We start from the raw sequence: 25,713 nt of genomic DNA on the forward strand, positions 1-25,713 counted from the left end.
ATTTCTTTGATCGGTCCACTTACTCACAATTCACACCACTGAACAGTTTCAGTGCAGGGAGTGAAACCACAACATCAGTACGCCGAAAGCAGAAAGTATAGCATTAAGTGCCTTCCTCATTCATTGTTCTTGCTCATAGTTGCTGAAGATTGTGTGTATAGTACATAAAGATATATCATCATGGAGCTCCTAAATTCAGTTTTGATATACTTATATATATACCTTTGATATCAATTGATATCAATCAATAATTAATTGCTTGATAAATGTGTGAATATATCGTAAAGCCATAATTTTGCCACTGAGTTTCAGTGGGATTGGGCATAAGGTCAAATGACATGCAGTGCACTGTGTTTCCATGGGATGGCAGCTGTGCACTGAGGCAGAATAAACCTGCAACATCTGAAAACGTAGTCAGCGCAACAGCAACAGAAAATCAATAAGTTCTGTGTCTCCAGTAACATTTAGAAGTTAAGCAAAGTGTAATGTATGGTATGTAAAAGAGATTTAGCTGATGTGTCTGTTTAACTTTAGAGACACTCAGAGAACAGACTGGAGGTTGGAGTGAATACCAATATGGTTTCTTAGTCAGTGTCTAGATGTATATTAATAATCTTTTGTAAAGACCTCACTGTGTATGTAAATCCTCAGTAATTAGGCTGGCAAATAGTTGTAATGAATGTATATGCACTGATCTAACATTTGACATACCTTCATATACCTTGCATGACTCATGTAGCAATCTGTTTCCATTAGCTACGCGTCTACTTTGACTCACTAAATTCCTCAATTGGGTCCCGGTACTGACAGAAGTTTCAACAAACCCTCCCTGGGCCATAGCTAACGTGTGTTTGCGGAAGGAGTGAGGGGGGAATTAATGAGGAGCCCAGTTAGAGGCTCCAGGGTCCTCTCTGTGAAATGCCAGTGAAATGTCAAGTGCCTTTCCAAGACTCTGTCTGCTTTCTGTGGGCTGGCTGGTGGGCTGGCAGCCTCTCGTGTGAGCTGGATTACAGGAAACTGGAGGAGGTATACTTCTACATATCAGCTCCCCAGCAGCCTTCTTTCAGACAGCCAACAGGCATTTACTCAACCCCGGCACACATTCACACACAGGCAGACAAGCACACAATCTACTGTATTCACACACACACACACACACACACAAGCACACACACTCACACCTCAGACACCAGCTGGCAGTCTGATGAGTCGGAGAAAAGGTCAATTTTGGTCCAAAACATTGTGTGTGTGTGTGTGTGTGTGTGTGTGTGTGTGTGTGTGTGTGTGTGTGTGTGTGTTCACTGTAATGTCTAGGATGCTAATTGCAAATCACCAATTTCACCAATCCCATTAGACAGGGCCGTCTGAGTAGAAACATTTGATTGGCTGGCAGGATCTGCTTAACCACCATAGTCACAGACAGACAATGGACTGAGAGCCTCACACACACACACACACACACACACACACACACACACACATTTATAAGGCAACTGTTTCACCATGGCAACCAGACAACAGAGGATTGGAGGGAAATGAGGTGAGGTAAACGGCAGGAAAATAAAGGGAAGGAAAGACAAGCATAAAAAAATACGAAAAACACGCAGAAGAGAAAAAAATAAGCGTGAGGCTGCGGGGAAGAAACAGTTAGAAATCTCAATAATTGGAAAGCAACGGACGCCTGCTCTGCACGCAAGGGCACAGCAAGGGTGAAACAATTTGAATAAACATGAAGAACGCGACTTATGGGAGGATTATCGAGTCCAGCTCCAACTCCTGCAGTTCAGATAGTTAGGAACCAGTTTTCTCTACAAAAGCTACGAGAGCTGCAAAATCTCCAAGCTCAGTGGAAATACAACATCCCAAATGCAAATCAAATCAATGAAAGAACAGCTGAGTAGCAATTCACACGCGTCCTGCAGAGAGGAAACTATCAAGAGATCTCGATAAAACAAGCAATCAGAAACTATTTCAATTCTGGAGATTTTCCTGGTTACAGCCACAACGCAAAGGAAAAGGCTGCTGATGCAGGAGAATGAATGGGAGCATCAAACAAGAGATCAAGATGATGACCGGCTCATACATCTGACTGACAGATGGTAGAAACGCAGAGCAGAAGGGGCAAAGTGTCAACTTATGTTTATGGGCCTCTGGGAAAGTCATCTATCTCACCATCCCGGCAAGATAATTGCAAGACAATGAATAGTGATAAGTCATCATTCCACTCAGTTGAGTTCATCACTGAGGCGTCGGAGCCTGAGCTGCGATCATCGCATCTAAAAATAACTCCTTGATCTGCCTGACAATACTTCGTGCTACTCTGAGTCTTATCACTGAGCTTTACGTGCTGGTTGAAAAGCCAGATTTAAAGTGGTGATAGATTCCGGACAAAATTCAGAAGATATCTTATGGCCTCTTATGGATTTCTGAATCGATGAGTTGGGCACTGGCCCAAAGCGATAACATTTATATTAACATTTCTTGTTGGAAAGCTGGGATGTCTTTATCACATTTTTCTTTGGCTCCTGATCCTTTAATACCACTATTGTCCAATACCAAGTATGATTTTTTTTAATAATATGCTTGTTTATTTAATCAAATGTTTTAATTAATTGAACAGAAAAGCTCTGCTTGGAAAAAAAAACCTGCACCAGAGGCTTCCTTTGATGGCTTTACATAATACTTCTTGTAGTAAGCGCTAGTATTTTGTACTGTATAATATCTGAGTGTCAGGGTGGATCAGCTGTGTCAGGAAGCTTTGGGAAAGATTTTGACAGCATCTCATCTCAAGCATGAACAAAATACTTCAGGGTTTGTTTGCAACCAACTAATTTAACCTCAAAATGCCACAGAGAGAATGACGCAAAACAACCACAAGCTATAGGTGATTTATGAGGATGCTAGCAAACTTACCAAAATGCATCCCCCCTTGTTAACCTTTCACCTGACTGAAGTTTGTGCATGTTACAATCTGTGGCTCCAAACACGGCTCTGAAATAACAGTAGCCTAACTGAGCTGTGTGTATTGATAGATGCACGGAGCTGTCCGCGGTGCTGAAGAAGCTGATGGATTTGTAATTGTGGGGTTTTCTCTCCATCCTGCCCTGTTGGTTTCTTCTTAGATCTAGAATATTCTCTCAACTATATACTACAAATATTCAATTCTATACTACATTGTAGCCTAAATAGAGTAGTGCCACCATTATGATCAAAGTGGCGAGTAGCATTGTGCGGTTGTGGTAGAGCGAGAGGATCACAGACACACTGCTGCTAGTAGTATTACTTACAAGTAGTATTCTTATAATATTTCTATGATTATTCAGTGGCATCTGTGCTGCTGAGAATACACCCTCAGAGAGATATATGAGATGTTTGATGGAAGGCTTTCTGCAACATTGTCCTTTGGGAGGTGTACGTGGGTGTGTGTTGGTTGGTGGTGTCGGAGTAGAGGTTGCTCCCATTGGGCCGTCCCTGCAATTAAAAATTAACAAATTGCCGACTGACTGTGACTGATGCAGACAGGTAGGGCTAGCTGCTCTGATAGGTAGGTGGGGTCCAGCGGCCCATTGCCTCATAATCTTATGGGGCCACTTCTGTAAGTTAGACTGAGAAAGACATGCATTTGCAGCACAAACACACACACACACACACACACACACACACACATCTATCCTGTCCTGTAACTCATATAGCAGGTGACATAAGAGCACCAGCCACTGATATGGCTGACAGCACCACTCACCTGGGACACACAGACACCTGTAGCTGTTACCCACGCTGCGGCAGACCCCATGGGCACAGGGGTTTAGGGCACAGAAGTCCACCAGCTGGGCACATGTAGGGCCAGTGAAGCCTGCTGTGCAACTGCAGCCGAACCCCAGGGGGCCAGGGCCCTGAGCGTAGCATGTCCCATTATTGTGACAGGGGCTGGAAGCACACGGGTCCACCTTCTGCTCACATGTAGCACCCTGGTAGCCTGCAAGAGGGATAAGGCAGAGACGAGGGGAAAATGGTAGGACAGAGGGGGAAAGAGAAAGAAAAATGATGAAACACCAACACAGAAATAACATCTTTGCCTGCAAGGCCACTAGTCCTCATATGCCAGAAAGATGGAAATGCTGCCAATACACTAAATATTATTTACACCATTTCTCAAAATCTCATTATGTACAAGTGTCCTTATCTACTGGAAAACATTAAACAATGCTTGGAGCAGAAAGCGGAGGTGCAAGTGCAGGCAGAGTGCCAATTCTGCAGATGAAAGTCAACTTAGTCTTAAGTTTGGTCATTTCGGGGCTTCAAATGAACCTGCTTGCGACAAGGTGGAAAGAGGGATGCAGCAGGGGTTGTGTTTACATAAATCAGGTGGTTCAGTGTGATATGTGACATCCATTTTGGCATGAAACTGCACCCACTGTTCTTCCCACTGAGAACGACTCTTAATGCAAATAAACTCACAGAGAATGTTTTGTGGGTTTAGTTGTGTTGGTGCACACAAAGACCTCTGAGACATAAATGTGTGGTGAGTTTCGCCTTTTTCACTTTGATTTAAAAAGGCTTTACACAAACATTTAAAGTGCATCAAAATATGATTTTAATGCCCTGAAGGTAGAGTCTATCCAGCATTAAATGATTCTCACCAGTCACCGGCAATGGATTGTAGCATGTTTGAGAGTATTAATCTGTGCAACAATCTGAGGGCAGCAAGAATCATGTTTGTTCCAATTGCAGTCACTAATTAAAGCTCTATGCTGTACATTTACAGATTGCCTTCTTCAGCGGGCAACTAAATCACATGACACAGACCGCAAACCACAAACACATATACAAACTTCTGACATAAATTTGTCCTGCAGAACAGCCAGTACAGTAATTTATTCTACATACATTCAAGGATGTGCAGCACGTCAATCAATAGAAGTGCAGAGAGCCACCACAGGACGACAAAGCAACAGAACAACAGTTTTCTCTGGACGTGGTGTATATAGAGTAATTTAAAGTGCAATAAACACGTTTGCACAAGAGCTACTAACACGTTAGATGTGTGAGTTGTTTGCAGTAACAGTGCCAAGCTAGCTGTTTCCCCTTGGTTCCAGTCTTTATGCTAAGCTATGCTAACCGCCTGCTGGCTGTAGACTGACACTTCAACAGACTGGCATGAGAGTGGTCCAGATCATCTTATCTAACTCTCAGGGACAAAGTGAGTATGTCAAACTCTTCCTTTACGCCTCACAACTGCCCAGTTTTGTAGAAGCAGATGTGACAGCACTGATCAAAGACAATATACAGAGGAAAAGACAGCATGTGGTTCGGTTCTGTCACCATCCACCACCCAAAATCATCACCTGGAGCAATTTGAATGTTCCTTCTTTTAGCCCTTCCTCCTCCTCATAGATTAAAGCAGCTTAGCGGAGAATGAATTCTTGCTGCTGACGGGAATGTCTAACTATTGTGTTGCAGCAGTATCTCTGAAGAAGCGTGGCTGTGTTTCTGTCATGCTTTCAGTGTGCAACAATGCCCGTCTGCGTGCGGGGGTCTGTCTTGTGCACAGCCACGCACTCCATTTCTCCTCGTGGGTGACTGGCTGTGTGTTGAAGCCACTGGTTTCTTCTTTACCTCCTCTCATTAGATGGAGCCTCTGCTACTTTCACCTATCCTCCCCATCTAAAAATAACTTCCTCCCTCTTTTTTTCCTCCTCTGCCTTCTCCTCCCATGAGAGCAGCCATTGTACTGCAGAGCGGAGAAAGACTCCGCTGTGTACGTGCACGTACCTTGCTGTGACATAGTGTGTGGGTCCTCTGGTTTACACCAACACCGCAGTAAATCCCTCTGCTGACTGAATCGGAGTGCACACTCCATTGAGCTAATGAAGAGATCCCTCTCGAGCATCCATTGATCTGTGAGACTTTATTTCCCCGTGTGAGGAGGACATTTATCATTCAGCAGCAGAGAGACAGGAGTAATCTGCAGCAGTCAGGGAAAAATCTCACCCAAAGCTCTCTCCTTCTCTCTGTGTCCACTGCCTCCATCTGCTTCATCCTTTTCCTTTTCACTCCTCTGCCTCCTTCCAATCTCCTCTCCCTTTCTCCTTTTCTACTATTCACTTTAAACACAGTTGCCAGACCACACACACACACTCTTACACAAGCTCTTGCATAAATTTATGTTATGATTTAGATTTGTTCCGTCATGGTTTAATCCCCTGTTTTCCTCTGTTTAGCTTCTCTGCTCTGCACAAAATTTATACAGAGGACTTCTACATCTTGAGCTCAGTTTCTCTCTCTACTTTCTATCATTTGTCCACACATGTGTAGCTAAAGATGCACACACACACACACACACACACACACACACACACACACATTGTAAGACCTAGCCGACGTAGAAGGGTCTGTTCATTCCTCTTGCCGGCGTTCGAACCTGCCAACGTTAGAGGAAGTTAACAGTTTAAATTTAGCTCCCTCACCCTGCTAATTCTGACTGGAGGCAGTCGCAGTACTGACACTCACACTGTCTCTTCTGTCAGTGTGTGAGAGAGACAGAGAGAGGGAGAGAGAGAGGAACATAAAGTGCATGAGAGTGAAAGAAAGTTAATATCAGTGTGGCGTCTCTGAGGAGCCGTAGTGCAAAATTTACTTGAGCACATCCCTGAAATACCTATTACTCATGGTATTCATTTAGACTTGTTCCTCATTTTACCTTGAACTGACAGTGTGAGAGTAAAAACTGGAGGATCATTTGTATCATTTAAATCTACACGTCTATGCTAATTGTAAGCTGTCACGCCCTCCACCTCTGCCTAGCCTGCAGTCCCTCTCTTCTCTCTTTGCACCTCTGTGTGTCAGTGTGTGATTGTCTGAATGGAGACGTGTGTGGTGAAGGCGGAGGAGAGCGACTCAGGTCTGCCACATCCACCTTTCCAGATCGTATAGTTCCTGCCTATCAGACTGCGTTTCCAGCCTTTTTTCTGGTTTACATTTGCTTGCTGCCAGTGACTAATCCCTTTTCTCCTGTCCCTGCCGCTCTGTCTGCTCTGCTCCGGCCCCTCGTCTCATCCACCCAGCTGCCCTGACTCGGTCCCCAGTTCAGCCCAGCAGCTCCCCAGTTTCCGCTCTGCTACCCGCTCCTTGGTCTCTCTGCTTGGCTCGGCCCCAGCTCTAACCCTCACCCTTGGGTTCACTTGCTAGTCTTAACAGTAAACATGTGCAGCAGTGAGCTCTCATTAAGAAAACATCCCATACAGAAACAGTCCATCAAGTGATGAGCTTTAAAGTAAACAGAAGAATGTTATGTGTTTTACTCCTTTAAGTAACTCTCTCCGGGACAAGACAACCCCGGATCACTGCGATCAATTTTGATTATTTAGTTTTTAGCACCAAGAGGAGTGTGTATCTGATGAGCTGTCATCACATCACAAAACTGGGTACAAAAAGCTAAATGTCTGCAAGGAAACGATGAAACCTTTCTTGTCGATGTCCTGATTATTGGCTCAGTTTGGGAATTTTTTTTTGAACAAACATCCCAAAGACCACAATGGTCCATTTAGTTGTTACTTGGCTCTGGAAATCTGTTGATTTTTTTTGTTGTTGTTCTGTTGATTCTCTGCTGACAGGGAGACAAACAGGAGTGAAAACATCACCTTCTATCCCTGCAAGGTGAATTTATTCAAATACCTCTGCCTCACTTATGATGTAGCAAATAAGAATGCAGCTTTTGCTCTCCTGGTTGGCCTGGAAATCACAGGGTTGACACGTCTCTGATGACAGCTGCTACAGCTGTCACGCCATCCATCGTTTTATTTATTGCTTGTGTCTGTGTGGGAACATTGCAAGAAAACTTGGGGCTGATTTACGGGGGTGGGAGGCAGAACCTGGAGAAGCACTCAGCAGCATGCAAAAATGATAATCCGTCCTCTGTGCGTGTTCATTGAGGCATGAGCGTGCTCACATTTCTTTACCTGTGGAGTCACTGCCGTACAAATGAAGTCCTAATTATTACTTAATGAACTGTGAAGCATTCGAGTCTTTTCTGTCCTTGAGAAACAAAAAGACTGAGAAGAACTTGTGACTCCTGCTCCAAACCAAGAGATGAGGACTTGCTCCTGAGGGAGGGGAAAATCACCAGCTCTAATAATTTCCAAAATTTGTTCCCCTTTCTCTTTCCTCTTGTTCCCACTTCTACATATTGAAAGGTTTTACACAAAGGATATGTAAAGCATTCTTGGACTGGTTAATGAAATTCTCTTTTGATACAAGATTACATGTTCTCCCAAACTTCAAAATATTTTTCTTACATTTTCCATGTTAGAAATCGTCATTCTGTGAAAGAAAACATTTCTTTTGCTTGTGATTATTTGCCCGGAGGCTCTGCATTCAAACACATTTAAATAATCCTCCTCTGATGTGTTCATCAGTATGGACACACATCTCTCTAACACACACACACACACACACAAATGCAAAATACACTTATCAGGACATTTAAATGACTTTTTTTATATTTGTTTCCCTGCAGTCCTACTTTACCATAAACACAACACTTTGTTTGTCACTATGGTGTCATTTAGCGCCCCCATAAACCTTAACCTGTCCCCAAATTGAACCTGAGTCCTCACAATACACAATACCACTGAACACATTCATGAAAATGTGCCTATTTGTTTATGCAGTGTGTGTTTCCCTGCGGGAGTGTGTGAGTGTTGTTCAGCATTCTGACTCAGGTATTGATTGATCACTTGTTAAACAGCGCGACCTATCCTGAGACATCCTTTTCTATGGATGTCGAAGTTTTCCTTTTTATGGTTTATTTCAAGCAAACAAAATATTCAGGGCTGCTTTTGCAACATGTGGATTATTTCTTCATGCCTTGTTGAATTCTTTTCACAGCAGACATTTTGACCTGCCACAGCAGGAAAAACACAGGTGTTACTAATAACATTAACAACAGCTTCCTTCTTTTTAACTTTTCAAGTGTCCCAGTAAGCCAGCATGCACAATACCAGAACCCTTAAACTGATGTAGCTACATGGAATTCAGCCTTCGTTCATTTTATTACTGACATATCAAAATGTGGTCTCTGAATAAGGCCTATCGTTAAATCATTCATAATCCTGCAAAGTTTCACATGTTTTCTAAAATGCTCTATTAGCTATTAGCTGAAACTAACGAACAATTCATAAAACAGGAAAAATTATCTAATGCAGTGTTACAGGTTGATTTAACCTGCTGCTACCTGTAAATAAACACAGAGGAGTTATTTGTCTGAATTTCAATGTTCCCTCAGAATTATCTAATAAGACCATGAATTTTTTAAAGCGTTCCCTCGACAAAATCTCCTTGCGCTAATTAAGAGGGGCTGGCACGGCTCTCACCGTCGTTCTCACCGCTGTTTCTCTCGTCGTATGAAAATAAATGCACAAGTGGTGGATTATGAATTCCTTTCCACATTGGAGACCTTGTTTTTTTTTCTGCAGCTGCAGATTAACAGTACAGTCAGGTGTTGCAGTGTGAGTCAGGCCTCCTCCAGCTCCAGAATGAACTGACCGCTGGGAGCTGTACCTGGAACAGTGAAACAGCTTTTCTGCCAGGTCTTACATCCATCTGCTGTTTCTTTATTTATGTGGTGGGGTCCATTGTTACCTAATGTTTACGTGTGTGTGCGTGTGCATGTGTGCGCACATACACACTCTGTATACACTGTTGTCAGTACAGTGTTTGTTAATCGCAAACTAGATTGCTGTTGCTGAGAATTGCTGTTTCGGCAGAAGTTCTGCGGTTACAGATTTCCCCAGAGAGGCTGATGCAGGTCGCTGAGGCTATGAAGACTAATTAGACCAGAAGAGGAAGGTTTAAATTAAGCATCTCAGTGGCACAGATACTTTTAAACACGCAGCAGACATGCACAGTGTTTAATAACTGTATTCAAACTGCTGAAAAAAACAGACATTAATACAGGATGTACACACTTATATCAACTTTTTATTCTAAGCCTCTCTTTTTCTTTCTTTTTCACAAAGACACATGTGAAAAAAAAAAAAATTTACTGTGCAGCCATTTTTATTAAATGTGCACAAATCATGTATTTCTGGCACTCTCACAGTTTCCTCCTGACTCCCTCACAGCAAACACACACCAACAGTCACACACACAGATTGGTTCCAGCACGCAGTGATTGGTTTCCTACCTTCGGGACAGTAGCACCTGGGCCCGGCCAGGCTGCTGAAACAAGTGGCTCCATTCTTGCAGGGCTGAGAGACGCAGTGGTCAACCAGCAACTGGCAGCGCTCCCCTTCATAACCTGAGAAGCACACGACGTGATTTATTTCATTACACTTGGTCAAAAGTGTTTGTGCTACAAATAGTGCAATTTTTACTTGCTTTTAAGAGTTATGAAAGATTCAGTCTTATTATTTGCAATGAAATGTTTGTTGTCTTTAATATATGGGGGGAGAGTAGCAACAGCCATAGTAGTGGCTAGTAGAAATCCTGATAAAGAAATGCAGAAATTAAATTTAAGTAAGCCATCGGTGCAAGCAAAAGCAGTGATTTGAGACAAGGACTGAGACATAATTTGAAAATGCTGCTGCTCATTAGCTGAACACACAGCGCTTGTTAGCACAATCCCATAATGGTAAGTGACAGCCAATCAGTGGTCATTTCTGACATTTACCTTCCTACCAAAGGCCCTCACTTCAAGTCCCTGTCCTAAAATGAATCTGACAAGATCAAAGGTTCACTGCACTCGCTGTTCCTGTGTTCTCATGCAAAGATTTACAAAGACAGAGACCGAGACTTTCAGTTTTTACATTTGTGCAACTCTCATTAAACCAAACAACCGGGTCTTCATGAAGCCTTATACATTTTCAAAACAGTTTATCACCAACACAACCTGAAAGAAACACATCTATGGGCCAACAAACATGTAGAAAGAATGCACACATGGACGGACACACACACACCTGGAGGGCAGGTGCATGTGAAGTTGCGTCCTTCACCCCCCTGTCTAACGTCGCCGCAGGTGCCGTTGTTGCGACAGGGTCTGTGGTGGCAGGCGTCGAATTCCTCGCAGAAGATCCCAGTGTAGCCGTCCTCACACTCGCAAAAGAAAGTGCTCTGTAAAAACATGCAGATTGTAAAAAACGTCAGAAACATAATGTAATAGCAAACAGCAGTGAAATCGTTGATGCATCTCTTTTAGTTTAACGTATGGATATAGAGAGGTCCCACTTTCTCTGCCTTCCAGGGTGCTGCTATAAAATCAGCTTGTATCATCAGATAATGAATGGAACTGTAAACCCCCACAAATAAAAAAAGAAATAGCTTCTGACAGCGTTGCATTGCGGTAATTTGTGGCATTGCATTGTGTTGTTCTGTACTGTTCAGGCTTCTGTTCCTTTGTTTTGTCTTGAGCTCTTCACCGTTCACTGCTAAGTGAAACCCAGGGACAGGTTTTTTTTTCTGCTATACATTTATGAATAATGATCAAAAGGCGCTTGTATCACTGGATGCAATGATGCAGCTGCACTGATAATGTTGGGTTCTAACAATATGGAAACTTTATTTTTGCTTATTTTGCAGTTGCATTATTATTGATGAGAAGTGTGTGACTACTGCAGCTATGCGTATGCAAACAGCAAAAATAAACACAACTGAATGAAGATGCTGTATATTATTAACTGCAAATATCTGGATGCTTCAGTTTCCATTCAGAAGTGTTGCCTCACTACCAAGTTTCTATTTGGCCTCCATAAGATTTCCTATTCAACTAAACAATAATACTGCAGGATTTTTCTCCGGTACACTTTCAGCTTCTTTCAGGCTAAAGCTCAAATGTTGTTTTGATTGGAAGGAGCACCCTGTACTTTCTCACCTCAGAGGGCTGTGTGATACATTTGCCTTTCCCGGAGCACTGAGGGTCACTGAAGCTGCTGCCGGGCTCCACGCAGCTGCTGGCCTTCACCGTCAGGTTGAGACGCAGGGTGACCTCCGGGGCTGAGGGGGCGCCCACGCGCAACACACCTACAGAAGAGTTGAGGGTGTCTTAAACTATTCATGTAGATTGTCCATTCATTATGTTCCAATAATACGCACTGCACTCATTAAATACATGATCTCTATAACTTTAAAGAGAAGATTTGACTTAATGCTCAAACTTATCAGAATAATTTGCCACCAGACAGCATTTTGAAGTGTAGCCATGCTAGCAGCTTTCAGGATGGCAATGACCATCTGTTGATCAGTTCACCAAATTCATTCTATAAATATCTCTACAGCTACTGGATAGATTGTTGTGAGACAATCATGGTCCCCAGAGGATTAATTGTACTTTTAGTGATCCCTGGATTTTTTTTCCTTTGCCGCCACCACGGGGCTGATATTTGTGGTTTTGAGTGAAATGTCTTCACAACTACTGAAAGAAGTGGCAATAAGTTTGGATTGTTCATGTCCCTCTCATGATGAATCGTCAGCAAATGTTAGCATGCTAGCATGCTAAGCTAAGATGATGAACACGGCAAACATTATGCCCGCTAAACATCAGCATGTTAGCATTGTTATTGTGATCATGTTGGCATTTAGCTAAAACCAACATAAGTATAGAGCAGCTCTTAGTGGACTTTGTTAGCAACGCTAGACTCTCAGCGTTGCTAACAAACGTTTTCAGACAGATTTTTAAGTGATTCCTTGCCTGTAAGGTACAGCTTGCTGCCAAAGAAACCCAATAAACTCCTCTGTGGCTAAAGAAAGGAAGTGATGCCAGCAGCTCTTCATTGTGACCAAAATAGAGTGTGTGCCTCTCCGTCTTATCTCTCTGGGTCTATAAGTTCAGAACATCTCTTATTATATCTTCAATCAATGCTGACAGCTACAGGGGCACTTGGATAAAAATAGCTTCATAGTGAATATTAACTGCCATTTTTCAGAGCCCGATCTCAGCCGATGAGCTGCAAGTCCACCGATGACGAGACACCCACGACACGAGCTTCTCAGCCAATCACAGGGCCGGTAAAACCCCCGACCAAATGATTGTCAGCCCAATGCCATCGAATGTTGGACGTGCAGAGTCACCGCTCCTTCACATTGTGAGAGCACGCTGCCAACATTCAGAAACAGTGACGTGTGAAGAGGGAAATGCAATGTCACTGCTCCTCCTCCTCACTGAAGCTCTGCATCATCATCCTCTTCCTCTTTCAGTTTGACCTTCACTCTTCCCTCCTTCTGCATCCTCTGTCCTTTCCACTAATCCCTTGCCATCTCTTCCTTCCCGTCTTTCTCCCTCCTTATCTGACTCTCTCCCACCCTCATTTATTCTTCCTCCCCTCTGATTTAACTCCCCAATGTCATCTACCCCTGCCACCCTCTCTCTCTCCCCCTTTCCCTCTCTCTGTCTCCCTCTCTCCCTCTCTCTCTGTCTCTTTGTCTCTCCCTCTCCACCTCTCCCTCTCTTCCTCCTCTCTCTGTCTCTCTCGCCCTCTCTCCCTCTTATGTCCCTCTCTCTTTCCCTCTCCCCTCTCTCTCTCTCGCTCTCTCTCTCTGTCTCTCTCCCCCCTCACCCTCTTTCTCCCTCCCCTCTATCTCTGTCTCTGTCTCTCTCTTCCCCCCTCTCTCTCTATGTCTCCCACACCCCTCCCTCCTCTCTCTGTCTCCCCCCGCTGTCTCTCTCTCTCCCCATTTCTCTCTGTCTCTCCCTCCCTCTCTCTCCCCCTCTCTCTCTCTCGCTCTGTCTCCCCGCCCTCTGTCTCTCTCTCTCTCCCACTCTCTCTCTCTCTCCCCCTCTCTCTCTCTCTCCCCCTCTCTCTATGGCCCCCTATGTGAGAAAGAGAGAGAGGGTGTCTCGTTCTCTGTCTCTCCCTCTGTGTCTCTCTCTCTCCCTCCTCTTTCTCTCTCTGTCTGTCTCTCTCTGTCTCTCTTCCTCTCTCTCTGCCCCCCTCCCCCCTCTCTCTGTCTCTCCCCACCCTCTCTCTCTCTCTCTCTCTCTCTCTCCCTTTGCCCCTCTCTGTCTCTGTCTCCCTCTCTCTCTCCCTCTCTCTTTCTCTCTCTGTCTGTCTCTCTCTCTCTGTCTCTCTCCCTCTCTCTCTGCCTCCCTCTGTCTCCCTCTCTCTCTTTCTCCCAGCCCTCTGCTCTCTCTCTCCCTCCTCTTTCTCTCTCTGTCTGTCTCTCTCTCTCTGTCTCTCTCCCTCTCTCTCTGCCTCCCTCTCACCCCCCTCTCTGTTTCTCCCCCCTCTGTCTCTCTCTCTCAGAGGCTGTGCTGCCACAAAGTAAGCAGACACATGAAGGTCAACAGACAGGCAGCGTAGTGAAGCAGCATCAGGTATGTTGAACACACACAGAGGTCAGCCAGCCCTTCAGTCAAAGAGTGAGGCTGCAATTACCCCCTCCAGCACCCAGTGCAGCTCACACCACGCTTTGGCACAATGTGTGTGTGTGTGTGTGTGTGTGTGTGTGTGTGTGTGAGGTTTAGCATCAAAATACAGATGGAATATCGTCTGTTTTTAAAATATGCAAATACAATATTCTGACTCATATATGCAAATATTATGCGCTTCTCCCCAGTGACACGTTTGGAATAAACGCTGTAAAGACAACTTATTTAAATTCATTAATCCTCAGATGTTTTTGGCTCAGTTGTAAATTAGCTATTTGGAGGTGTTTCAAAATGTTTCCTATTTAGTTTCTCTGTGGTTGTTGAATGATGAATCATACAAATTAAATGATAAAAACAGACATAATTAAAGTGTGATTGAAATTAGATTTTTTCTCTTCTTCGTAAATTTGATCTTGATCTGATAAAGACATAAATGGTTGGATTAAAAAGAGGCTTCACTGAATAAACAGCTCAATTTATCAACAATTTAGCATTTGGTGTTTGTAGTGTTTAATCTGCGCACTGGCCAATATGTCAACCAGTGGTTTAATTAACTCATTTTTCCTTATCTACCCAGTGTTTTAGGAGTGCTCAACTGTTGTTTGGTCATTGAGCTTCAACTGCTACATGATGCTGCCAAATAATGAGAAAAAAATCTATTGAATTGTATTCAAATAAAACTTTCCTTTTGCAGAGCTTTAGTGCATTCTGGTCAACTATGATGTGCTTTGTGAGTCCGTGAGTCATTTGTCAGGATTGTTTTCATCAAAAATGTTTGACTTCATGCTCTTACTGAGGAAGTAGTTCTGTCCCAGGGGCAGGGAGTGGTCTGGCACCACCAGTCCATCAGGGGCCTGCAGGAACCACATCGTAGTACCGTTCAAAATGGAGGAACGGAGGAAACCCTCTTCATTCACACGCCACAGCACTGGAGCTCCACTGGCATTCACCACCACCCTAGTTGGAGAGGCAGAGTAGAGAGGGGAAGGATAGTGGGTGAGGAGATAAAGGGAGGAGAATCAGACAGAGATTCTGACTATTGTGGGCCCAAACCACAAGTTTCTACCAGCTGCCATGATCCCTTTTTAATTGGTGACAATACTCAGCTACTTTCTCAGCTGCAGCTTTGCAATATTCACAGATTTAATCATGGATGGTGCCAGATAAGTGTAGTGACTTCACAAAATATTAGGAATCCACATTCTGCACCCTCGTTATTTGGACATCCATTCATCTTGGAAGACATCTTAAACAGCTTTAAAATGTCAACAAAACTACCATGGAAGATAAATGGACTAATCCTCCATATATTCTCTACTTCATTTAATTCTTATTTCAGTCAAATTAAGAAGCTTAATGAAATATCACCCTCCACCCTCCACTCATGGTGGTCTGAAGGACACTTTGTCCCATGCTTGAACCCAGGACTGATTATTAAAGGGCATCTTATCATCTTCCTGTTCCTGTCGCTTACTACAACAAGGCATTATGGTCTGGTGTGAGTAATGGCTGCCAGTGGTGTGACTCAGTGGGGGTGATGTTGAACAATTGTGAAATACAGCCAGTGGAGTTGGGGGCTATCTTTCATCAGGTTCTCAGGCAATTTGTAAAAAAACATGAAAACCAAGACAAAGAAAGTGAGAAAGAAGCAGATTCAACCCGGAGAGAAACAAATAGAAACATGAGAGCGCGCAAAACAAGTGTGGATGACGGACTCTTCATACTCAGATGTGACTCATTTTGTATTGATACTGTACCTATTACAAAATAGTCATTCATTTTTAACGCTGCTGAAAGGCAATGCCCTTCACTTTGTGCCAGTGAACATGCCCTGGGCGACACAGCAGTCTTCCATCCATACACTGCCATGAAGAAGCGATCAGACGTCAAACTCAAACGGGCAGACATCCAGGTAAAGAAAGAACAGGTATTACAAATAAGCCACTGTTAACTGAGGAGGTAAATAAGGATGATGCTCAGGAGGCTGATCCAGCCTGGGGAGGAGAGGAGTGGAGTTCCCACAGTGAGACAAGTCCTTGTGAAAGACAGACAGTTGTTTCAATGAGGCTCCACACAGGTGAAATGCTTCAAAGCGTCCCTCTAACCTCACTCCCACACCTGAAACAATCATTCTCATATTAACAAAAACAAAAAACAAATGAATGATTATCCTCTCAGCCCTTTGCCGTTGTCCATCTATTTCAATGACTGCTTGCATGACTAACAGGAACAGTAACACTGCCTCAACAGCACCTTTCAGAACAAAAGAAGTAGATTAAACTGATGCACTACGTGTCTTTAACACTTGAATGTGGGAACACACCTGAGCATTTGTTGTTGGAAAACAAACTTGCCCTGCACACCTGTATAAAAGAGACGAAGAGAAAACGGTAATCACTGAAGTTTGACCAAAAGCCGGTGTTTACGATGCCTTTATAAAGTGACGATTTAGAGCCACGGAAGAGAAAACTTGACACTGCTCCTCACACGGGCCGACCTCAGAGCTTCAGGAAAGGCCTGCCAGCCACAGCTCAGGACATGAAAGGACGCGTTTTATGTCGAGGGCGAGCTGGAGCGTCACAGGTGGATTGGCACGACAGCTGTCCCGAAATGTTGAGGTTAGGGGGGGGGGGGCGCTGAGCCTGAAGGTGAGGCGATGAGCGGCAAAATAATAAGATGGTGTACAGGCGACTTAGCAGCTGAAATGAGTTTTCCTTCGCAGGGTGTCTGGGCTCAGCTCGAGGGACGACATGAGGAGCTCAGATATGCGGGGAAGCTTCCTCAGGCTGAAATGAGCCACTGGGTGTTTGATATGTTGAAGGATAGTTACTTAAAAGGATGGTCTGTATTTTATACGTGTTAGGAAAGTATTAACTTTGTCGTGTTGGTATTTATATCTCATTTGTGATATTGACTTAAATTCATTTAATGGCCAGTCAATACAGATTGCATTAATGAGACTACCATTTAAAACAGTTAATATTCTCATGAGCAACACTCAGCATCAGTGCTGCTGGTATTGCTGCATAAAATGCTTGTATCTGTAATTGGTTGCACTCACACGGAGTATCTGCAGTGACAACCTCTCCCTTCCTGGTCCTCTGGGACTCGAGAGCTTTATTACATTATTACCAGCTCCTCTAAATTGGTGTCACTTTTGGATCACTGCTTCATTTCCAAGTGCTGCATGTGTGTTTGTAATGTAAGTGTCCTTCACTGCCGGGTCTGGGTGTGCACTCAGGTGTTGTGCGCAATTATACAGTGTGAAAACAAAGCAGCATCAGTTGATTAACTCGCAGCTCCCAGTCCGCGATCGTGATCAGGGCCCTGAGTCGTGCCTACCGTCTGTAATGATGCGCAACATCAAGGACGTGCAATGCTCACCTTGACCACCGCTTCTGCATTATTCAGTGACCCTTATTTATTGAGCCGCTGTAATACTGTTTATGAGCAAACATGCTCTGAGACGGTGGACTACACCTGGAGTGGTGTAATACAGTGTCTCAGGTACAAGAGGTGGGTCGCGAGGAGATTCAAATGGAAGGTTATTAATTAAAAAAGCTACACGCTGTGTTACGTTGCCAGCAAAAGTTGCTGCATGGGAAATATGCAGATAAAATGCTGTGCAGAGCAGATTCTGTTCTTTGTTGTTGTTCTTGTTGATTAGGATCCAAAAAACAGGCTGAGGTTTATTAATTAAGGCAGTTTTTAGGTTAGATTCTGCAAGTTTGAGTCCTTATTTAACACCAAGCTGAAAACTACTTCATCACTGATCTCTTCTGGTTCATGTCTGCTGCGCCTGTAACCACTCCTGTCACCTGTGAACCCATCCGTACACTTCACATCACCGCTGTATTCACCTTTTATGGGTCAGACTATAATTATGCGCAGCCGAGGTGTATTTTAGCTGACAGCTGAGATATCTCCTACTTTGTGAAAAGAACTACAGAAGCATCAACATCTAACGAAAGGTAAGAGATGAATCCACTGGAGGTCAACAAACACAAGACTTTCACTTGGTGTTCTCATTGCTTTTTATAAGAATACTAAGAATATCTTTTAAAGGGCCTGCACACCCTCACAGGCATTTTCACTTATTCTGGCTGATTACACCTCCGCTCAGGTTGGAGTTATTCCACATAATGAGAGTCACAGAGTTGTCTGGCCTGAGACGTGGTCCAATCAGGCGTAAGTGAAAACACCTGTGTGAGTGGGCTGTGGGGGTGTAGAGCCTTTAAGTATCACATATTCACATTCATCATAGTTTTGTTTGTTTGTTTTTTTGGCAAATACCCAAATTAAGACCCAAATTAAGTACAGTTACTTCAAAATTCAGAGCCAGCACAGACCAAACTGCTTCTGGAGTTTGGTCTTTTCCTCAGGGAGGTGAACCAAATTACCACAAACTTACTGACACATGGGGAATCTGGAGCAGGATACTATTCAGCATCAGTAGCACTGGTTAGTGTCTGGGTCCCTGGCCAAAATATAATGAAGCTGCCATCTGTAGTCTGCTGTGCAAACCGCATCTGATGGGCAGTTAAAGGTCCAGTGTGTTGGATTTAGTGGCATCTAGCAGTGAGGTTGCACATTGCAAACAACTGATTGCCCCTTGCCTCACCCTCCCCTTTAGTGGCTGCGGGTGCACAAAAAATGCAAAAGGCGTTCTGTGGAGCCAGTGTTTGGTTTGTCCATTCTGGGCTACTGTAGAAACATGCAAAATAGTGGACTCCATGGAAGAGGACCCGCTCCCTCTGTAGAGATAAAGAGCTAATGCTAAGGTAACCGAAACGCAAGGTATCACTGTGAACATTATATTACATTACTGCCAATAGATCCCCTCAAATCCTACAAACTGGATCTTTAAAGGCAACACTGTAGATACCGTGCGATGCAAACACAGTGAGAGAAACTGGGCATAAACAGGGGCCCACAGGGTCCTCTGGCTTTCTAATGTGATCCTGCTTTATGGGGACAACAGTGATGGAAAGTACTTAATGTTACTCTTACTTTACAGCGGTCTCTTCAGGCACCTCCAGAGATAGAGTCAAAGTTCCCGATGTCAGCTCACACAGCTCAGGACTGACACAGTGCAGACCCTCCGTCACCTTAAACACACACACGCACACACACATCACATGTGTTAGGTATTTATACATTTGAAAGTTAAACCCACAGGAGCTTAAATCCAGCGTGGAAGTTATCTCACCCTGTCTGCCTCCCACGGCACCACCAGCAGCCTCTGCCCAGGTTTGGGTTGCCATGGCTGCAGGGTGGGAGGTGCCGGCGTTGTGGTGGAGGGGATGGTGGTTGGCTGTGGCGGCTGAGTGGCGGCCGTGGTGGTGGAGGCGACGGGGGTAGCCAGCTCAGGAGCGGAGGGGGTGGCGGGGTCCCAGTCGGCAGCCGGCGGGTCCAACAGGATCTGATCACACCTCTCCCCCTCGTAGCCTTCGGTGCAATCACAGGTGTAGGCCGGCTCCCCCTCCTCCCCGCCGTCGCTCCGGCTGCAGTTTCCATGGAGACAGGGGCTGCTGGCACACGGGTCTGTGAAAAACTGAAATGACAGAGAAAATAAATAAAAACAGGAAGAGTCAGAAAGAGAAACGGTACAAAAACATTATTATCTAGCTGTGTTTTTCACTGCTGTCCTCTGGACTGTCTCAGCACCTTTTCTGGCACTTTTTCACAATGAAAGTCCAAAATGCCAGACTGGGATGCCGCCTGATTGTAAATGGGCTCAAGAAGAGGGTCCTTAAACCACCGCAGAGAACAAGAAAGTGTGCACTGTTAGTCGTCCAAACCCTCAGTGAACAGTTTCCTCTTTTATGCTACTCAGCTACTTCTTTGATGGCTCTCGCACTCAGCTTCCTTTTGACACCTTCTGCTCTCGTCTTTCATTACGTTTTGACTCTTAATAAATTGTTGCAGGACTGTTTGTCTCCTTTTCTCGCTCCATTTTCCCACCACAGTATGAATGTACGCATACCTGCACACATACACACGCACATGTATTTTGTGCCCAAACAAGGTTTCTCCCGTCATGCAGCAATGAAAAAAATGCACCCTGACAGCCTCCTTCACGCTGATTTCCCCCATCAATAATTGATCATATTTGGAGGAAAACATTCCGGTATAGACGCTGAAGGTGAAAGAGGACAAAGCCAGGCGTACAAAGCCTACTGCCTGACACCGTGTTGCCTTTTGCTTGGCTTTCAGAGCCTCCTTAGGCTTAAGATCGTCTATAATCCTGCAGCCTCTTATTTTTTGGCAAATTTTCTGAAACAACCTCAGGTATCTGCAGCTGCAGCTGTCCGATTTAAATATGCTCAGATAAGAGTTTTAATAAAAACCCAGAGAAAAAGAGGGTGAACACAAGGATGGTAATGATGCTCATGCCAAATCCCTCGCTGCATATGGATGCATGTGAATGTATATGTGTGTGTCTGAGAGAGAGAGAAGCAGTGAGAGGCAGAACAAAAGCATCATTAACAGTCCGCTCTCTCCACGAGCGAGTCACAGCTCATTAGTGCTAATCTCTCTCAGGTTTTTACTCGCGATGCCTCTATCAAACTTTCTCTCCGCTCTGAAGCACAGTCGTCCCAACGGTCCCAGCAGGCCGCCGTACACAGCCTGCTGCTCTTATCTCCACCCGAACGGCCCAGGGATCGAGCTCATCAACCTTTAGTGAACAGCAGCGTTAGCTCGTCTGGGTTAGAGGAAGCACGAGAGTTCAGCTCATGACCTTTCTCATCTGTCACTCCTGGTTTCTCTTCCACCCTAACAGTCTCCATCCAGGGTGCACAGCAAAAGCATAACAGGACTGATGCAAAGGCAGAACAATACGATGGAAAGTCCTTTGCACAAAAAATAATTGAAAAAATCCATAACAGATGATGTTTCCTGTTTTGTTTTTGGCTTTCATTTGCTGGTTGTGCTGAAACAATTGTGTCAGATTATTAATTTACAATGTTTTTTAAAGTTGTTAATAAAAATCAATCGATAAAAAAAACATCACCTCTATTTTGAAGGTTTGATGCTTTTCTCTGTGTTATCATCACTATAAATGAATGATGATGATGATGATGCTTGGGTGAATGTCTGATTAGATGTCACTAATGTTAAAGGCCTCATGGTCTCCCCACACACATTTGCCTCATTAGGCCTCTTTTCAGGACAGTGCAGGTGTGTACAAAATGCTATTGACTGGCAGCTTCCTTACTCTCTAGCTGCATCTGAAAGGCATGATAACTTTTATGTACTTTACCCTGATCCTTTAAAAATGCGCTTTATCGTCCAGTCATACCTTAAAACTTATAAGCATAGCTATTCAGTGTTTATGGTCCTTTGTATTGGTGGCATTAGTATTCATGCATTAAGGTCTATCTTCTTGCAAGATGTTGCTTGTTATTCTCCGGCACCAAACAGCTCATATGCCCTGGGCTCTGGCAAACCATGTGAATCAATTTCTTCTAAGCAGCTGATAATAACCCACATTATTCCCTTTATCTATATTCCCACATGGACCAACAAACAGAACGAAGAAATCCTCCGAGCCCTAATTAATTGCTTCACAAGGTGATGTGATCCATTTTCTAATTTGGGATGGCCACCCTGAAGAGGGAGGATCAATACAGCGCTGCTTACAGCTGTGGTAGGCAGTTTATTGTTGCCATTGTTGCACCATTGCCCAAAAATTCTATGACAACCTTTACCATATAAGTCATCTAAGAGAAAAACAAACTTCTGCACCTCTTTTTGGATCTGTTTTCTGGCCCGTTCCTATTGGCTGTTCTGCATGCAGATGCAGATGCATGTGCACATCCCTTCAGATGGTGAAAGCCACCTCTCCACACTTCATTTCAACTTTGTGCCAGCGCTGGATAAAATGAAAGTGAAAGTCTGATTAAATGGCGGAAAATCCTGCAGAAAATCCTGCAGCTTGTAAAAATTTCCAGTACCTCCTTCGCCTTTGATAGTGTATCGTTCAGAACACGCGTGAACACGTCCGACACAGAGCTTCAGGCTCATTATGTTTGATGTCACGGCACTCGTATCAAAGAGTGGCAAAGAGGCATGATGACAAACAGCGGGCAATAACTTTTGAGGGGAGACAGGGGATCCCAATTTAATAAAACTTTGTATCTCACCTAATTCAGAATATCTTAAATTGAATTTATAGTACTTATCACTAGGGGTGTCAACATTTACAATTTTTTCTATTCATGTACACGGGCCTGCTAAACTTATACCCATTTACACGTTGGGGATTAATGATTTCTTTCTATCGCAGTTGCGCTGTAACCACTATAGAGGGTTCTGTCTCCATTCAAATACCTCCTAATCCCATTAAATCAAAGCCATTCCAGTCGTTATCAGACAGAAACGTTATTCACCGTTATTGAAATGTTTATTCAAAGTGAAATCGTCCTGAAATCGTCCTGACATCCTGAGGGATTGTAGTTTATTTCAGTGGACTCCTGATTTAAAGGACCTCATTAGGAGTGGATATTGGCCGGCCTCTCTTAATGTGTGTACTTTGTACACGCTGGACCTTCTTAGCTCCTTTAAGGAACTGAAGGTCATTTCTCCTGGTTTTGCCAGACAGGCCTTCGCAAAGTTGCTGGAGCATCGCACAAAGTGTGGAGGAAGAGTACGTTTATTTGTTCCAAACCATATTAAATGTATTTACATAAGCAGACAACATTACAAAAATGTATAATTCTCTGTATCTTCTAGTCTGGACATATCAATGGAGATGCACTGCAGCGCAGTTTCTTCGAGTTTTCATACTCTTCGTTTGAGGAAAATCAACAGTGCTGTGGTGCTGATTTCACCTGCCCAGCCTGCACACCTGAAATGTTGGCTGTTTCTGCAGATGGAAACAGAAAGCTATATCGCTTTGGCCAAAGTGGAAGGTGATTTGTTTTCTACGGTGTTTTTAGTGATTAACTGATATTCCCATGTGTTTAATGGATCTCTAATTTTCTTTCTTTTTCAGCTCTGATGACCCTGCCTTTTTTGAGGGCCTCTTTGTGGCAAAAGACAGTGAAGTGTCCACATTTACCGAGACCATCCAAAAAGCAGTGAAAAATGCAAGTATTATTGATAATGTGACAAAATAGCTGTATTACTGAAATATTACCGAAACTGAATTGAGAGAAACACTGGCCTATATAGCAGACCCAATTGCATTCATTTTACTGTGTTCAGCAAACATCACGATAAAGAAGAGACTGTACGACCAGGTGATGCTAACAATGCGACTGCAAGAGAACATTTTGGTGCTGGAGATGGCACAACATTGCACATGGTTGCAGAAGCAGGCAGAGGAGCTTGAGAACAAGGTGGCTGAGAATGGTAAGCTAAAACAAAAAGGTATTTATTGAAAGCATGGCTTTTAAGATTTCAAGGTTAAAAGAAGTAAGCCGAAGTCAGTGAACAAGTTCCCGGAACCAGGAAGTAGTTCCTGCAGTGGGAACACAGCTTTATTTTGTAGTGGATCTATAATGTGATGTCTTGTGTCCTTTGAAATTTAGAACAGGGCAACAAAGGACTTTGCTGTCTCTTAGGTCCTGAGGCTTCTGCCCATCTTCATGTTGAGGACGAGGATCAAAGTGCCCTCAGCAGTCCAGACACTAGTGACGACGAAGAGGATATCACAATTTAGGTAATTTACTTAAGTAATTTACTAGAGTATGAACTGTATACTAGTGTTTGTTTTGCAAAACTATTCCTGCAACTCTTTTTCCACACGGATTACTGTATGTGTATGTAAGTACATACACATACATTATGTCACATTAAGTAATAAAGTGACTAATGCCGGGGCGGAGGGTTGGCTCAGTTGGTACCTGCAGCCCATTTGCTGCATGTCATTCCCTTTCTCTCCCCCCTTTCCTGTCATGTCTTCAGCTGTCCTATAAAAAAAGGCAAAAGCCAAACATAAGGCAAGATCTTAAAACATTCTAGTGTAATTTAGGCAACTTTAAACCTGGCTTAAATTGCCCTTTCATTCGATAGTGCAAACTCAAAACAAATGTCAGATAAATCAAATTGGTCAGGAGGCAGTCCTTTTCCTCACTTCTCCAGGTCTTCTTTGCTGAGTTTTTATTGAACTTAACCCATTTCCAACATCCAGTATATTAACTGTCCTTTAATTCCGTACAGCAAATTCAAAAAGTAAATGTCTCTAACTTAAATTAAAGGAGGTGTCAGAACAGTTTAATAGTTGTACCAAAAAGCAAAAACATTTCTTTAATGTTAAAACTTTGAGGGGTATTATTGCCTTGTGCTCATTTATGTTTGGCTGTGTTACGGAAAGAAGTGGGCTAGGAATAGCTAGCTAGCTAGAAGTAGCTAGCTTTGTAATTAAACTATAACTTGTGAAAATTAGACATTTAGACAACATTATAGCCTAGCCTTTATGATAGTAAACCTGATTCAAGAATCATGTTTAGAGTTTCTTCTGCACTATAGATTCTGTTGCTTCTTGAAGCAGCCGCCATCATGAAAGCATGTTAAATTGCCCAAGTCAGACATTTTATCCTAAAGAATCAAAAAGTTGACTTAGGCAAAAATTAAAATGGCCAAAGTCACCCTCTTGACAGAGGCCATTGTCCTATATGGCATAAAGAGCATGATCCTTTTAACTAAGAATTTAGGCGATTTTACCAGAGATGGCCACATTATCAGGAGATGATTTAGGCAAAAAACTCATTTTCATCAAAAAAGGCAGTCAATTTCTCCCAGTTCCTGGAAAAGGTCCTCCTCTGGATCTGAGAGAGAAAGCATTCCTGTATTTCTTAATGATTTATATTGCTTGTTCATTCTTGACTTCACCTTCTCTTACCATGTTCTTCCATGTTCTTCCAGATTGATGCTGCAGGACAGACTGTGGTGAAGGACATGGACTTGGATCTGCCTGCCTCCCACTCTACACCTGCCCTGCTGCTGCAATCAAGCCACCTGGTTTCCGCCAGCTCATTACCAAATCTGCACTTATGGTGCATTCCAGACAACCTATCTCGTTTTCTATTTCATATGTGGTCAACATGCACCGTATCCATGAGTTTCGTATGACGTCACACAGTGGTCATGGAGCCATCTTTCGGACCAAACGTCAACCTGTCATCTATATTCTGTATATATGTTTCATCAATATACAGTCTCATCTTCATGTACTGTAATCCAGGGGTGTGTTGACACCAATATTAAATAATAGGTTCACTAGATCACAACATGTTGTTTAAAATATTATGTTGACATTACTGATGAAACTTAGTCAGCTAAACTAAGTTTAATTGTCAATTTTTCTGACATGACTAGTTGCAGTCAGACTCAAACCCCACTTC

General features: G+C 43.5%; 1 protein-coding gene and 1 long non-coding RNA gene across 2 annotated transcripts in view; one reads left to right on the plus strand and one right to left on the minus strand.

Moving 5' to 3' along the window:
- dner (delta/notch-like EGF repeat containing) overlaps nucleotides 1-25,713 on the minus strand; it is a 61,213-nt gene that overhangs the window by 2,971 nt on the left and 32,529 nt on the right. The window contains exons 2-8 of the mRNA XM_041941248.1: nucleotides 19,572-19,916; nucleotides 19,373-19,470; nucleotides 15,156-15,319; nucleotides 11,870-12,018; nucleotides 10,959-11,112; nucleotides 10,184-10,297; nucleotides 3,743-3,976 (exon numbers count right to left, since the gene is read on the minus strand). Of these exons, the coding sequence (XP_041797182.1) occupies nucleotides 3,743-3,976; nucleotides 10,184-10,297; nucleotides 10,959-11,112; nucleotides 11,870-12,018; nucleotides 15,156-15,319; nucleotides 19,373-19,470; nucleotides 19,572-19,916 (1,258 nt within the window). The remainder of the gene's footprint in view (nucleotides 1-3,742; nucleotides 3,977-10,183; nucleotides 10,298-10,958; nucleotides 11,113-11,869; nucleotides 12,019-15,155; nucleotides 15,320-19,372; nucleotides 19,471-19,571; nucleotides 19,917-25,713) is intronic.
- LOC121609583 lies at nucleotides 23,633-25,413 on the plus strand. Its single transcript, XR_006007001.1, has 3 exons — nucleotides 23,633-23,719; nucleotides 23,899-24,029; nucleotides 25,235-25,413. It is a non-coding gene; the product is annotated as an uncharacterized LOC121609583 (long non-coding RNA).

Source organism: Chelmon rostratus, chromosome 7 (genome assembly GCF_017976325.1).
Source record: "Chelmon rostratus isolate fCheRos1 chromosome 7, fCheRos1.pri, whole genome shotgun sequence".
NCBI lineage: Eukaryota > Metazoa > Chordata > Actinopteri > Chaetodontiformes > Chaetodontidae > Chelmon > Chelmon rostratus.